Raw genomic sequence first — 15,763 nt, forward strand, 5'->3', positions numbered from 1 at the left:
TTATGGTGTCTACCACATGGTGTTGCACACCATAAGCACCTAATAAATTTGTCATAATATGAAATGTGGAGTCCAAAGTCTAATCTTTCAAATTAATTTTAGATGGCAATGTATGTTTTTGTGTCCCTTGTTTTATTCCTTAGTTCTTTAGTTTAATTATTATTTCATTGGTATTTGATTTCATTGGTGTGTGTGTATTACTCATTCTGATGCTGATCATTACCCCTTTCTGTCTTGGCTAATGATTTTATGAGTTGCTGAGGCTATAACAGTTCATCCACATACCTCTAGAGACAAGCCTTCCTATGCTCAGCTAGATTGATCTTTAGAAAAAAGACCCATTATGTAGCACTCGGAAGCCTTCCCAGCATGGATTTTGCTGGCAAAAGCTTCAGGAACTCAGCCTTTACCTTCCTAAAGGGCTGGCTTTCCAAAAAGGTCTGGTAACCATTTGTGTTTATTCAGCAAGTTAAAATAAAGGCTTTATGTTTGATTTCACTCTATACTTGTGCTTTGCTTTATTCTGCATTATTTTTAATAGCTTCTAGGTCTTCTGATCCCTCTGGACCTGCTATAACAAGTAAATCATCATCATTGGGAAGTTTCTATCATCTTCCTTCTTATCTCAAGTTGTATGATGTTCTAAAAGCTACTCATGCTAACTATAAGGTATAGTGCATAGCTTTCTTTCTGGTTGTTTGTAATTCAAAATATGAGAACTCTATTGTATTCGGTTTTATTTATGCAGGGAAATCCTAGAATAATATGGTAATAATAACTTCAATTTTAATAGTGCTTTAGGTTTTACAAAGCTTATTTCTAACAGTCTTGTGAGATGGATAGAACAAATATTACTAATCAGTTTTACCAGTTAAGAAAGTGAGGTGCAGACATGTGGTGACTTGTCCAAGGTTCGATAACTGATACTAGGATTAGAATATAGCTCATCTGACTATAAGCCCAGTGATCTTAGGATCACTATGTTACAAATGTAAAAATAGTAACTTATCTAGAGATCAGTTTTCTGATAACTGGGAGATAAGTGGAAAAGTCTTTTGAATGCCTAAGTAGCTGTCCTAAAATCTTTTCATTAACATCATAAGTTATTCTCTCAGAGCTTTATTAACTCTTACTTGATATAAAATTGTCACTTTTTTTTAAAACATTTATGCCTGTTGTCATTTTAAAAGGATAAAAACAGATTGGACCCTGTAACTGATTAACAGTGAGATTTGCTTTATACCCTGAATGCAAAATCCTTTGAAGTCTTAACTTGGCAGTTTTGAAAATGATGGGATTTTTAAAAAGAAAAAGGGAAAAAAGCCTTATAGAAGCAATAGTGAATAAAAAGAAGTTTCAGCCAAGACCTAGCATGTCTAAACTTCTTGCAAGTTGTTAGTGATTGATTATAGGGATCAGAAAGTATTGGCTACATTTTTGTATCAATTACAACTTTTGTCAAGCTGCTTAGAGAGTGTTGCTTAGGGCCCATTTATAAGAGTCTTTCTTTGTAAAAAAAAAAAAAAAGGAAAAAAAAAAGGGGAAGTGGGCACAGCCTCTTTAAAACAATGCCATTCCTGTATTATCCCCCTTAATATTTAAGAAACTTTATCAAAAACTTTTACTGCAGAGATGTGGCAACTATGTATGGGAAGGTAAAGTCATGTATCATATCTAAGCATTGGGCTTAAAATGGGAAGACATGGATTTTATCCTCAGCTTTATTATTTAAGAGTTTTCTGACCTTTAGGAGAGCATAGATAGGATCATATGATATCATTTGATCTCCTGTTCTGACGACTTAATTTTTCAAGTAACAGATGAATCTCAGGCCAGAATGGTGATGTGCTTTGTTCAGGGTCACATAAAGAGCTTCAGGTCTCTTTTTTGAGGCATTGAAAGAAGGCCTTGAATATTAGGGGATAAGGACTGGATCTGTGCTGTCACTGGCATAGAAAACTCCCACTACCAAAGCATGCAGGTTAGCACTTTCTCTGCAACTTAATGCCTTACATAGTGGCCTAGAGCACTGAGAGGTTAAGTAAGTTGCCTGAGGCCACGTAGCCTGAATGTGTCAGCGGTGAAATGTGAATCTAGATCTTCCTGATGCCATGTTGCTTGTTAGTCTTACTATTTCCCTATAAATAATAGTACTTTATCCCTACCTTCTAAGGTTACATTGGATCTTCAGAATAGCAATGAAAAGTTTGGGGGGTTTCTTCGGGCTGCCTTGGATGTCCTTTCACAGATTCTTGAACTAGCAACCCTGCAGGATATTGGCAAGGTATGTAGTTAATTTCTTAATAAACCATAGCTTATTTCAAATTGTTCTGTTGAAATACTCATAACACTATAGTTGATGTTTTCAAAGGTTTCTCATAACAAATTCAGCCTTCCAGATGAGTAAAAAATTAGAAAAAAATGAAATGGAGAAAACAGGTATTCCTCCTGTATTTATGCCTCCCACATGGTCAATCATATGTGAACAGATCTAGCCATCTTTCCATTATAACATACTGCTCCTCTCTATGTAGACAAGAATGTATGGTCAGCTGGATTTATACTTCAAGAATTTAGGTCTTGAGGAATTTAAATTTAATTTCTAGGTCAAGATTTTTCTTTGAGATGTAGAGAGTATCCTTATTTCTAATAACTCTCCTGCAGTCATTGTCTTTATAGTATGAGAGAATAATGTCCCTACCATCTTACTACTTCTGATCATTTAAATTAGCTTAATTGAGTCCTGATGTATGACTTCTAAATTTAACCCACTGTTGTGCCCCTTCCTAATATCACTCATTACATAGAAACCTCTACTGTTAGACTACTTGCATTTCTTTTTGGACTGGTTGGGGTCCTAAAATGGGGTATTGCCATGTGTTCTGACTCTTTCTCTATTAGCAGAGGAGGTTGAAACTGCATTTTCATACCACAACTTAATCTTAAAAGGTTCAAATAAGTATCTGACCCCAAATACCTGAATCCTGGGAGTGGAGGGTGCCTCAGGGTCATGATTAGTGTTTCACAATGGTACCTATAAAGAATCTTCACAAAGACAAAGGGTAAATTAGGACTTGTGATTTCACTGGTATAGTACTCCCTCTGTGAATGCAGGATGCCACATTCTGTACACGTTAGAGTCTTAGAGTGTTGCCTAGGAATTGAGAGGTTAAGCAACTAGTTTAGTGTCACACAGTCAGACAGGGGCAGGATTAAGAATTTAAAATAGACTAGTTTTAAGAGTCTTAGGTTTATTTGTGAGACCAATTATAATTGGAAAAACTTGCTTGAATTTAAAAGTCAAAAATGCGCTCCTAAAAAGGAGTCTTCAGTCAGTCACAGTTGTTCAGATAGTATCTATGGACAGTCAGATCATGGATTTTTAAGACAAAAGAATATTTAACTTTTGGATTCATAAAATTACATTAAAAATTAAGTGTAACAGCTTTGAGTTTTTGATTAGTTGATTGGGTGTGGTGGATTGAGGTGAGTGGGCAAAATGAACACGTATGAAAGTTAGTTCAAATATATTAGGTTATAACAAATCCTAGGAGTTATCTTTACTTGCTTCCCCTTTTGGTTTTCTCAAGTGGTCAAAAAACACATTAGAAAAATAATGTAACTAAATTAATGGCAAAGCCGTCTGACTGTTAAAATCAAAGCATTGTTATCATTCATTCAACTGATGTTTAAAAACTTAACTATGCAAAAGGTGTTTCTCTGTTGTAGTTTAACTGTTAATCTTTTTAGTCTGTGGAAGTAATCACTCTTTATTTCACATTTTTCTGCATTTAGTATACTAGCTACATTTCACATTTGAAACTAGTTTGGCAGATTCTACTCAGTGCAGCAGGAGACATGGGACTAATAGCTTGCTATGATATTTGCCAACAAGATTGACAATACAATACATTATACAGTACAATACAATACAATAGATTATGCCCTTGACTCCTGGCTGAATATTGTAACAGCAGATAATAGTCATTATTTATAACATCTGATGCTTTTTTTGGGGTATGTAGTGTGTTGAAGAAATCTTGGGATACCTGAAATCCTGTTTCAGTAGAGAACCCACAATGGCTACTGTTTGTGTTCAACAGGTGAGGAAATAATTATATACTTTTCTGACCTCCACATTTCTCCTTGGTCTTCTACCTCCATTACTATTGGGATGATGATTGTTTAACGATTGTGATGCATGGGTTCTAAATTCTTCTGCTGTGTGAAGTTTGGTACATGATTAAATGCTGTTTGATATAGTGATGAGAGGGCTGGACTTGGAAGTACCAAGTCCAAATCTTGCCCCAGACAGTCAATAATTCTGTCACCCTGGGCCAGTCATATAATCTTTCTGAGTTTCAGAAGTTTGTTTGTTGTGAAGATCAAAAGGGATAATTTATGTAAAGCAATTTGCAATCCTTAAAGCTCTATAAAAATGTTAGCTGTTATGATTCAGTTAGAACTAAGTTCCCTAAAAGGTTGTGGCCTTAGTAGTGGTTACACTTGTTCCAAGGACAGGTGTTCTTTGAATGGTTAGCGATATTTAATTACTACTATTCACTCCAAGATTCACTCCAAACTGCTTTCTTAAGCTTTAATAGTCATCCATTTCACGTTCTTTTTCTCTGTGATTAGATATATGTATTTATGACATCCATTTGTATTCTAATTGTGTATATTCTAGTAATCATAATAAGTCTTAGCAGATTACTGGTAGGCATTCATGCTATCTTCGCTCTTCTCCCCCTCTCCCTTCCACTTCAACCCTTCTCCTCTTTTCCTTTTCCCTACTTTCTCTTTCCCTCTCTCTCCTTTTGTCACTTTTCTCTCTCTTCCTCTCCTCATTATAGTTGTTTTCCTATTGACCACCAGTCTTTTTGACCTTAATACTCCTTCCTGTCGTCTGAACCATTAAGTCTTCTTTCTCCCGTGACATTCTCAAGTTAAAATGGCAATTTACCTGAATCCCCTTGTTGGTTATTTTTTCCCATTGTGTATCTTTTTCATCTTATTTCTGGCAGTTCCCGTTATTATACCTCCTAAAACCTTCCCACAGTGGACCCACAATATATCCTACCATTTATGAATTGCTTAGGAAATATTGCCTGGTTTTTCTTTTGCCCCTCTTTTTTTCCTTGTTTGTGTCATACTTATATACATATCATATTAGGTAGTAAGCTTGTTGAGGATTGTGTTGTTTTTCATCTTCATATATCCAGTACAAGTCCTTGCACCTAGGCCCTTAATATTTAATATTTGTTATGGAATTGGTCTCACATTTGAGAACAATGGGCCTGTGTTTTAGAGGCAGCTGACTAGGAATGGTGATGATTTATAGGCCGTTGGTATGGAACACAGCAAAGCCAGCTGGTCTTGAAGGGAGAAAACCCATGAACTTGATATTCTTAACACTACCTAAATCCCCAAATGTCCATAAACTCTGCTAGAACATGAACACATAAACAAGGTTATACACAGAAGTTAGACTCAGATCTAAAACATCATAGGTGTTCACAAATTTAGATATGCAGGGACTTTGGATATCATTGAGTTCAACACCCTACCCTTATTTTACAGATGAGGAAACTGAATTACAAAGTTTAAGTGACTTTCCTAGGGTCATACCCAGTTCTTCTTGACTTCAAGACTCGTGCCCAAGCCACACTGCCTCCCAACAGTTTTGCTGTTCTTTGGTAATCCTGATTTGAGTTTTATGCTTATCAGATATTCAGATGACACAAAGCTGGAAGGGATACATAGTTCATTGCATGACACTGAGTCAGGATCCAAAAACATCATGGCAGACTGGATAATTGTGCTGGATTTAATAAAATGAGATTTAAAAGTGAACCCTACACTATATTTTGATAAACTCAATGCTGACATTGTAAGATGGGAGAAGAATGGTTGGATAACAGTTTGTGTGAAAAAATTCTGGGGGATTTCAAGACAGTACTCCTTATGAATCAGCAATTGGATGTAGTAGCCAAAAAAGCCAATGTAATCATTAGATTTCATTTAAGGAGATACTGTGTCTGTAACAAGGGAAGTCATAGTCTCCCTTTCCTTTGACCATATCATGTTCAATCCTATGTGCCACATTTTAGGAAGGACATTGATGAGCATGAGAGCATCCAGAGTTAGGTGACCAGAATGGCAAAGGACCTTAAGATTATACTATTTGAAGATTGGTTGAATGAAATAGTAACATTTAGCTTGGTGGAGAGAAGACATAGGGCATATGTGCTTTAGTATCATAAGTGTTTTCACTTCAAATGGAAGGTGAATTACACTTGTTCTGCTCAGCATCAGAGTATAGAAGTAGGATTAATGAGTAAATGTTGCAACGAGGAAATTTGGGGCTTGATATAAGTACAACTCTTTAACAAATAGAGAGTTAATGAATTGGTCTTGATTAGTTTAACACTTTTCCCCCTTTTTCCCTGTACTGTTTCTAGTGTTGATCTTTTTTCTTCTTCTTATCCTTTTTTTGATATCTTTTCTTCTCATCATCTACTTTTATCCCCATCCTTTCTTTTTCTGACTCACCTTTGGGCTCCTCTTTGCCATCTGGTTACTGTTAACTTTAGGAGAGTTAAAAGAGCTGCAGCTCTCTTTTCTTCATCCTGCCCCATTATGTTCAAGACAGTTTATTTAGTCTGTGTTAACCCAGTATTTTATGAACAGGCTTGTAGTTTAATTGCTTTTATTTCACTATGTTTGGGAATGGGACCACGTGGGGAGATTGGCTGTCGAGTAGGCATAAAGGATATGGTTCTCCAATATCTTTTGGCTGAAAAACTTGGGCTTAAAACCAGTTTTCATTAGTGGAATGGGACCAGAGCAGGAGTTGGAAAGGTTGAGTTTGGGAGCAGGAAGGAGGATTCTGGATGGGATGTGGAAATGGTGGAAATGAAGATGGTTCGGATAAGATGTGAAACATGGTCTGGTCTAGGACTGGCTAAATAGAGTAGGATAAATGAGTTTGCCTTTACTCACCAGTCAGGACAGCCTTTTCCCAGGGCAGGAATTCAACAGTTGAGTGGATTAATTTCTTCTGGCCACGATCTTTGGAAGTCCGGTGGTCTGAAGGGTATAGCTACTGGGCAGTTGGCACAGAAATGGCTGATGTAGACAGCTAAATGTCAGACTTGAATTTTGTTTAGTATGAATTGATTGTGTTATACCTTTTTAAAGGCATATAATGCTAAGGCCTCTTCAAGGAGATTAATCAAGGGTTAACTAAAGCTGAATAAAAGACACTGTATGTGAAACTCTTTAGTTTAGATTTTAGTGAAACCCCTACTTGCTAATGCCTTCCCTCCTAAAATTGCCTTGTATCTCTTTTATTTCTATTTGTACATGTTGTCTCCTTGATAGACTATAAGCTCCTTCAAGCTACAGACTGTTTTGCATTTGTCTCTGTGTCTCTAGAGCTTAGCACAGTGCCTGGTAATAGTAGGCACCTTATAAATGCTTACTGATTGATCAATGTTTATAGGTCCCTAAGAAAATCAACATAGCTGATTTGGGCTAAGAATAGATGCTCTACACACTTCTTCTGTGAGCCTCACACCACGGGGTAAAGCTGCAACAAAGCCTGATAATGTAAAAATTTTGTTGGAAAGAACAAGCCCTAACATTCACATTTAGATTAAAGGTGAAAGTGAAGTCTACTCTGTAGTTGTACCGCCCAATTCAAGGTTTGAGTAGGCTTTTTTTTTTTTTTTTGTTGGACCTTTTATAAAAGAGACTTAATAAGTAGGTAAATATCTTTCGGTATTATATACTCAGGGATGATTTACATACTTTTGGAATGGGGAGAGAGACTTTAAGGTGTCAAGCTTGAGGATATCACAGAAAGTATTAATTGTGGTTTCTGTTATTTTCCTTTAGTTGTTGAAGACTCTGTTTGGGACAAATCTGGCATCACAGTATGATGGCATATCTTCTAAACCCAGCAAATCTCAAGGAAAAGCCCAGCGTTTGGGTTCTTCTAGTTTGCGTCCTGGCCTCTATCATTACTGCTTCATGGCACCATATACGCACTTTACACAGGCCTTGGCTGATGCTAGTTTGAGGAATATGGTCCAGGCAGAACAAGAACATGACACTTCTGGGTAACAACAATTTTTTCACGATAAACTATAAGAATAATAGGATAATAACTTAGATTTTCTGGGGGGACAAAGGCTGATCCTCTAAGGTAAGTAGAACAAGTGTCTTTATTCCCGTTTTCCCAGTGCAGGAAACCGATCCTTAAAGATTAGGTGAATTTCTTAAGGTCACATAGCTAGTAAGTGTTAGAGTTGATACTTGAATGCAAAATTTCTGATTCCAAGTACATTTTGTGTCTTCTGTACAGTTATTGTCATATTTTAAGAATCCGTGATTTTATTTCTGAAAGTACTTCTTCATTGATGGAAATTGCATTGATTTCATGGTCTTCATGAGTTACTTTGGTTAAAAAGTTTCATCAGATTTTGACCAGCTCTTTCTTTGCTAAAAAACTTCTTCAAACTTAGACTGATCTTCAGATGATTTTTGTTACAGGTTTTTTTTTTAATGTTTTTATTCTCTTTTATTATATCACTGTCTTTTCCTAATGACTGCCTTCTCTCCCAAATGGAACCTTCACCCCTATCAATTAAGTGTAGTCAAAAAAAAACCAAAACGATAAATTGTCCATGTCTGAAAATATATGCTTCATCCCACACCTGGAGTTTACCAGCAGCCTTCTGAAATCGTGATTGGATACTCCATTCATTAAAGTTCCAAAGTCCTTACATATTTTTCTCTATGTTATTGTGATCAACATGTCATTTTTTCCTGTTCTGCTTGCTTTTGACTACGTCAGTTCATACAAGTCTTCTCAAGTTTCTTAGAATTCTTCATATTCATTGTTTCTTCTGGTGCAGTAATATTCTATTATATTCATATAGTAAAATCAGTGGGCACACTCTTTGTTTCCATTCATTGCTTCTATAAGAAATGCTACTGTAAAGTTTTTTTGTATAAATAGCACTTTACCTGTGTCTTACACGTCCTTGTACTATATGCTGACTAGTGGTATCACAAGATGAAGGACATACACAATTTAATGACTTCTAGGGTATAATTGTAAATTCTTATCCAGAATGGTTGGTCCAATTCAGTGCTCTACCAGTAGCTCATTAATATACCTCTCTTCCCATCACTTCTCCCAGTGCCCCACCCTGTCCAAACATCTACCATTTTTATTGTCCTTTCTACTCTAGTAGGTGTCCGAAGGCCATTCAAGGTTGCTAGAACCAACCAGAGTTTGGGCTTTGTTATCAAAGGCTCAAGATTTATCATCTCCGTGCCACAGAGAGATTGTACAGTAGGGCTGTAGTGGAGCTGTTGTCATTTTCTTTATTAAACTGGCAAGATCATGGAAGAGCATATAATAATATTTAGGTAATTATTGTATGCCTTTGATATTAATCAAAGGTATAAGAAAGCTGTTTCAACATAGTGAAACTACGTGGAGTTTTCAGTTTCCACTGTCTTACATTTTCCTTTATTTTTATATGATGTGTGGTATTATTCTGGTTGCACATTTCTTATAAATAAACCAAGATAGAAGTACATTATTCTATGTAATATAAGATTAAACTAGTATATAGAGGCATTTGAAGGAACATTCTCTCCCCATTCAGTTGTGGTGCCTTTTTATATACCTAGTGTCTTAACACAGCACCTTTTGCATAGGAGATACACTGAACAGAATCCATAGTCATCATATAATCATAATAGCAGCTAACATTTATATAGAACTTTTGATCCAAGTCTGTGATTCATTCATGCTGTTAATTCCTGATTATGATACTACCCCACCAGTGCAGATTGGCAGCTGGACTGAAATTGATACTCTTAGAGAGTTGCCTGCATATACTGAGATATTAAACAAAGTGCTTGGGTCCCACAGCTAGTATGTGTCAGAGGGAGTTTATTTACCCCAGTCCTTTTGTGTCTGAGGCTAGCATTCTATCACTTTGCTGTACAGTCTCTTTGTAGTGAGTTATAACTTACAAGTAGTTTTCCTCATAATAACCTTGTGAAGAAGTAGTGTTGGAAATATCTCCATTTCTAAAAGATGAGGAAAGAAACTTCCCTGAGATGTTCACTTACTTGCTGTGATCAAATGACTAATGACAGGGCCAGCATCTGAATCTGATCTTGTGACACTGACTTCATTAATTTCACCACTCCACTGTCCTGTCTTTTTATTTATCAAGAGCTAATTTATATATGGTGTGGATGGTGATTTTTTAGTTGTATTTGATAATCAGTTAAATCATTAAAATAAGACTAGACTGGGACATTTATGTGATTTGAATTTCAGTATAATCCATAGTCTTTCATATTATATTTTAATTTACCATTTTTGCCTTGGAATTCAGTATAGATTTGAAAAGCAAATCAAATTATGTCAGTCATTAAACATTTATGAAGCTACTACTATGTGTCAGGCACTGTGCTAAGTTCTGGGTCTACAAGAATGTGTAAGAGACAATTCTTGCCTGAGAGGAGCTCACAGTCTAATTGGGGCATGTTGGTAAAAATAATTTATTTTTGTTCTTTTCAGTGGTTTGGTATGCTGAAGTAGGAGTTAGGAGATCTGGAACCTAATTCTGTCACATTCAAGTTTTATAATTCACAGTTTAAGAAATCATAATATTTTTAATGATTATAACGTAAAATTCTTTTAGTGTGGATGGCATGATGGTACAGTAGATAGCTGACCTTGTAGGTAGGAAGACTTGTTTTAAGTCTCCCTTCTGACAGAAACTTACTCTTTGATTTTGGGTAAATTACTTAAAGGGGCTGCTAGGTGGCATAATGGATAGAGTATGGGGCCTGGAGTCAGGAAGACTCATCTTATTTAGCTTCCTGAGTTCAAATCTGACCTCAGACACTTACTAGCTATGTGACCCTGGACATATCACTTAATCCTGCTTGCCTGAGTTTCTTCATCTGTAAAATGAGCTGCAGAAGGAAATGGCCAAGAAAACCCCAAATGGAGTTACGAAGAGTCAGACAACACTGAAACAACTGAACAAAATTACTTAAACTCTCTAAGACTGTAAGTTGTAGATTTATGTTGAGGAGGGCAAAAAGGGGAGATTCCTCACTGGGAATTACCTATACCAATGAAACCACAAGTCTGGTTTTAACAAATAAAATCCTTCACTGTGATGTTGAACCCAGATTTGACGTGTGGGGAAGGAAGTAGTGTGGAGTAGAGAAAGATCACTGAATATGGATCAGAGGACTTGAATGTGAACACTAGCTCAGTTACTTTTTAGGAGCATCACCTTTGTTTCCTCATCTCTGTAATGCTAACAATAATCCTTGGATTTCTTTCTTTCTTTCTTTCTTTCTTTCTTTCTTTCTTTCTTTCTTTCTTTCTTTCTTTCTTTCTTTCTTTCTTTCTTTCTTTCTTTCTTTCTCTTTTTTTTGGGGGGGGGCTAGGCAATGAGTAAGCGTAAGTATCAAGTGTCTGAAGCTAGATTTGAACTCAGGTCCTCCTGACTCCAGGGCTGGTACTCTATCTACTGCACCACCTAGCTCCCCCAGGATTTCTTATTTTTCTGAAAATTATCTATATACCTGAATTGCCTCTACAAATGTGGGCTTTTAATATATTACTTGATGAGAGTTTAGAAATAACTTCTTTATGAAAGTGTTTCTTTTTTTAAATTGTGTTTTTTTTTTAAACAGATGGTTTGATGTGCTCCAAAAAGTGTCTACACAGTTGAAAACCAACCTTACAAGTGTGACAAAACACCGTGCAGACAAGGTAAATTCATAATATTGGTTTTTAAATTTTTATGAATGAGTAATTGGGCTTCTTAACACTGAAGCTTCTAATTGGATCAGCAAATTCAGGCCTTGGGGAACCCCTCTCCTACCCAGCCTCAAACTACCATTGTTTAGTTTTCATTGAGAGCCAGATGCGTACTCTGCTCTGGACACTGAAAACCTTTGGCCCCCGTCCCTCTTCTGCCTGAGATAATAATGCCACTGTACTGTAGGTAGGTAAGTGGAGCAGTGACTGGAGCTCTGGACTTGGAGACATAAGACTTGAGTTCAGATTTGGCCTCAGATCCTTACTAGTTAGGGAATCCCTCTGTCTGTCTTAATTTCTTGATTTGTAAAAATGAAGATAGTTGTAGCACTTAATTTCCCAGAGTCAGTGTAAAGATCAAATGAGATAATGGCTGTAAAGTACTTTGCAAATCTTAAAGCAGTATATAAATGCCAACTATTATTTTGGTGGTGGTTGTTGTTGTGATTATTATTACTCTGATCCTTGATCCTACCAGTCCCTTTCCAACAGTTATTTGTGAGGCACCATTTGCAATGATCTCTAATGTCTTTGGGATTCACAAGGCCATCTCTCTTGATGGCCAGCTTTTTCTGCTGTATACTGTATCACCTTCCTTTTCATCTGCTCTGCAGTTAAAATTCCCTTTTATATGTTGACTCACCTGATTATTAAGTGAGCTTCCTGAGGCAAGGACTGTTTTGATTTTTTCTACCTGTGGCTCCAGCACTTAGCATAGTGTGGAGAACATAAAACATGCTTAATCAATGCTCTTCATTCACGCATGAATTCTTTTATTCATCTATCCATCGATCTGTTCATCTGTTCATTTTAAGCACTTAATACTTTTCTCTTTCCTTATGTTGTATTCAAAGGAAAAATGTTTTTAAACTTAGAAAAATTTAGGTGTGGCTGTCATTGCTTTGATTTGAAGTGTCCAGGATAAATAATGCTTTTTTTTTTTTTAAACTAGAATGCTATTCACAATCACATTCGTTTATTTGAGCCTCTTGTCATCAAGGCTTTAAAACAATACACCACAACAACATCTGTGCAGTTGCAGAGACAAGTTCTAGACTTACTGGCACAACTGGTTCAATTACGAGTTAACTACTGTCTTCTGGATTCTGATCAGGTTGGTCACTTTTATATTCTAAGGTTCTTCACTTTGTATCTGTTTATAATTCAATAAAAATTATTTTTATGAGACACTAAAACTGTCTTAGGAAGAAATGTAATTTATATGTTCACCAATTGCACCCTTTAATTGTTTGTGGTGACTAGCCTGATATACTTCAGATGACTTTTATTTGCCTGCTTATAACTTTTTTTTCTTCAAAGTTAGGACTTATCAATATTGTTGGATGTTTTCATTGTAAGCCTCAAATAAATTCTATTAAATTTTGGTTTGTATTTGCAAGATCAGATCAAGATTTTTCCTATGAGTTATTTGTTATAATTTTTAAAAATACCTTCCTCAAGTACAAAGCAAGTATAGTAATTCATTTAATAAATGTTTGTTAAGTATCTACTGTATGCTGAGTGCTGTACTAGACACTGCAGGAGACACAAAGTTTAGCGAAGACCATTCTCTGTCTTTGTGGAGCTTTTTTTTTTTTTTTGCTTCTTAATAGCAACATAAGATACCTATATTAACCATTGTAATGCTCAATATTACACAGTAAACATATTGGAGAGTTGAGGATAATGCTGAGATTACAAACCTGGGAGGCTAGAAAGATATTGGTTCCATCTACGTTAATTGGAAGTTTTAAAGAGGAGGGGCTTTAAGGAGAAGGATGATGAATTCAGTTGGACGTGCTTGATTTAGGATATCTCAGGGACATCCAGTTTGAAATGTCCAACTCACAATTGTTGATATGGGACTAAAGCTCAGAGAATGACTGGATCTGTGTGTATAGATAGATAGATAGATATAGATATATAGATATAGATATAGATAGATAGATAGATCTGAAAGTCTTCTGCATAGAGGTGATAATTAAAACCCACAGGAGCTGATCAGGTTATCAAGAGATAGAGAGTATTGAAGAAAAAGTGAAGAGGGCCTGCCGCAGAACTTTGGGAAATGCTTATAATTAGAGGATGGGATCAGGATGATGAGCTTACTGAGAAAGAGGGGTCAGACAGGTAGAAGAATCACAAGAATAGAATGTCGTGAATACCTGGAAAGGAGAGAGTAAGTATTTAGGAGGAAAAGGTAGTCAGTAGTGTCAAAAGCAGCACATAGTACAGGAGTTGTTAGGACTGAGGAAAGACCTACAGATTTGGAAATTAAGAGTATTAAGTCATGAGTCCTTACCATAGTAGTTATAATCTTTGAATTTATTGAACAATATTCCTTTTTAAAAAAAGTTTTATTGCTGTGTTTTGTTTTTATATTAGAGATATTTATAGATTACCTGGCTTATGTAACAAAGTAAAAAAATAAATAAAATTAATAATGGAGTGATCTTATTTGAAATTTCTTGCACCATTCCAGATATGTGGAAGAAAGAAAAACAAATTCCTTGTAACCAATAGGCATGGTCAAGCAAAACAAATTTCTTCCTTGACTGTATACAAAAATACATGTATCTTATTCTGCCTCCTAAATCGATAGGCATTCTTTCAGGAAGTGGACAGTATGTTTCATCATTGATCCTTTGGGAATCATGAATGGGCCTTTTATTGATCATAGTTCTTACAGTGGAACTGTGAACTGGTTCAGCAGTTCTGCAGTGTGATTTGGAACTATTATTGAAAACGATTGAACTGTTTATATCCTTTGATCCAGTGATCCTGCTACTAAAATTGTACACCGGAGAGATCAAAGGAGGGAAAGGACCCACATGTACAAAAAAATCTGTTGAAGTTCTTTTCACAGTGGCGAAGACTTTGAGACTTAAGGAAGGCCCTCTATTGGGGAATGGGAGACAAATGATAGTGTGATGAAGGTGATGGAGGGTTATTACATGGTCAGAAGTGATGGAGATGGTTTTAGAAAAACCTGTAAAGACTCATGAACTAATGCAAAGTGAAGTGAGTAGAGCGAGGAGAATAATTTATTTAGTAACAGCAATGCCCTAAAGACTTGAAACTCTGAAAGACTTAAGAACTCTAATCAACAGAATGAGCCAACCACAGTTTTGGAGGGCTTATGGTGAAGTATGCTATCCGCCTCCATATCAAGAAGAGATTGAGTCAGAAGGCACCCTTGAAGTGCGTGTGTGTATGTGTGTGTGTGCACGTGCATACACTTTTGAACTTGAGTAATGTGGGAATCTGTTTTGCTTGACTCTGCATATTGTAACGAGTTTTGTTTTTCTTGACTTCTCATTTCAAACTTCTTTAAGAGTGCAGATGGGGGAGATGAGAGAATTCAGAACTGAAATTAAAATTTTAAAAAAGATATACTTTTTATATACATATATAGATTTTTTTTGTATTGGATTTTTATATATTGGATCTTTACCTATTTTCTTTGATCTTTTTTTGGCATGGACCTTTCAGTTGTATAGTTAGGTAATTCACTGTTTAATAATTTTTTGTGTATAAATCTAAATTGTTTTTTAGAATGGTTGTATCCATTCACAGGTCCACGTGCAGTACATCATTTTGCCTGTTTTCCCACAACCTCTCCAACATTTTATCATTTTAGTACTCTGATGAGTGTGAGGTAGAATTTCAGAATTGCTTTAATTTGCATTCCTCTAATAAGTAACAATTTGTAGCATTTTTTCATATGGTTGATAGAGTGGGGGTGTTTCTTTCCCTAAAGAACTGCCTGTTCATGTGCTCAGACCGTATAGCAAGTGGGAATGGCTCTTATTCATCTAAATTTGAATCAGTTCCTTATGTAGTTTGGAAATGAGACTTTTTTTCAGAGAAATATTTTACAGATTCCCC

At 36.0% G+C, this 15,763-nt stretch overlaps 1 protein-coding gene across 4 annotated transcripts in view; it reads left to right on the forward strand.

Moving 5' to 3' along the window:
- The window catches only part of HTT (huntingtin), a 211,461-nt gene that overhangs the window by 91,582 nt on the left and 104,116 nt on the right, over positions 1–15,763 (forward strand). For 3 of the 4 annotated variants that reach the window (XM_027836315.1, XM_027836316.1, XM_027836317.1), the window contains 6 exons: positions 542–669; positions 2,174–2,284; positions 4,026–4,103; positions 7,900–8,123; positions 11,749–11,827; positions 12,828–12,989. In XM_027836315.1, the coding sequence (XP_027692116.1) occupies positions 542–669; positions 2,174–2,284; positions 4,026–4,103; positions 7,900–8,123; positions 11,749–11,827; positions 12,828–12,989 (782 nt within the window). The remainder of the gene's footprint in view (positions 1–541; positions 670–2,173; positions 2,285–4,025; positions 4,104–7,899; positions 8,124–11,748; positions 11,828–12,827; positions 12,990–15,763) is intronic. The other variant, XM_027836318.1, reaches the window with a different exon arrangement.

The sequence above is a fragment of the Vombatus ursinus genome, unplaced genomic scaffold (assembly GCF_900497805.2).
Source record: "Vombatus ursinus unplaced genomic scaffold, bare-nosed wombat genome assembly UNPS02014818.1, whole genome shotgun sequence".
NCBI lineage: Eukaryota > Metazoa > Chordata > Mammalia > Diprotodontia > Vombatidae > Vombatus > Vombatus ursinus.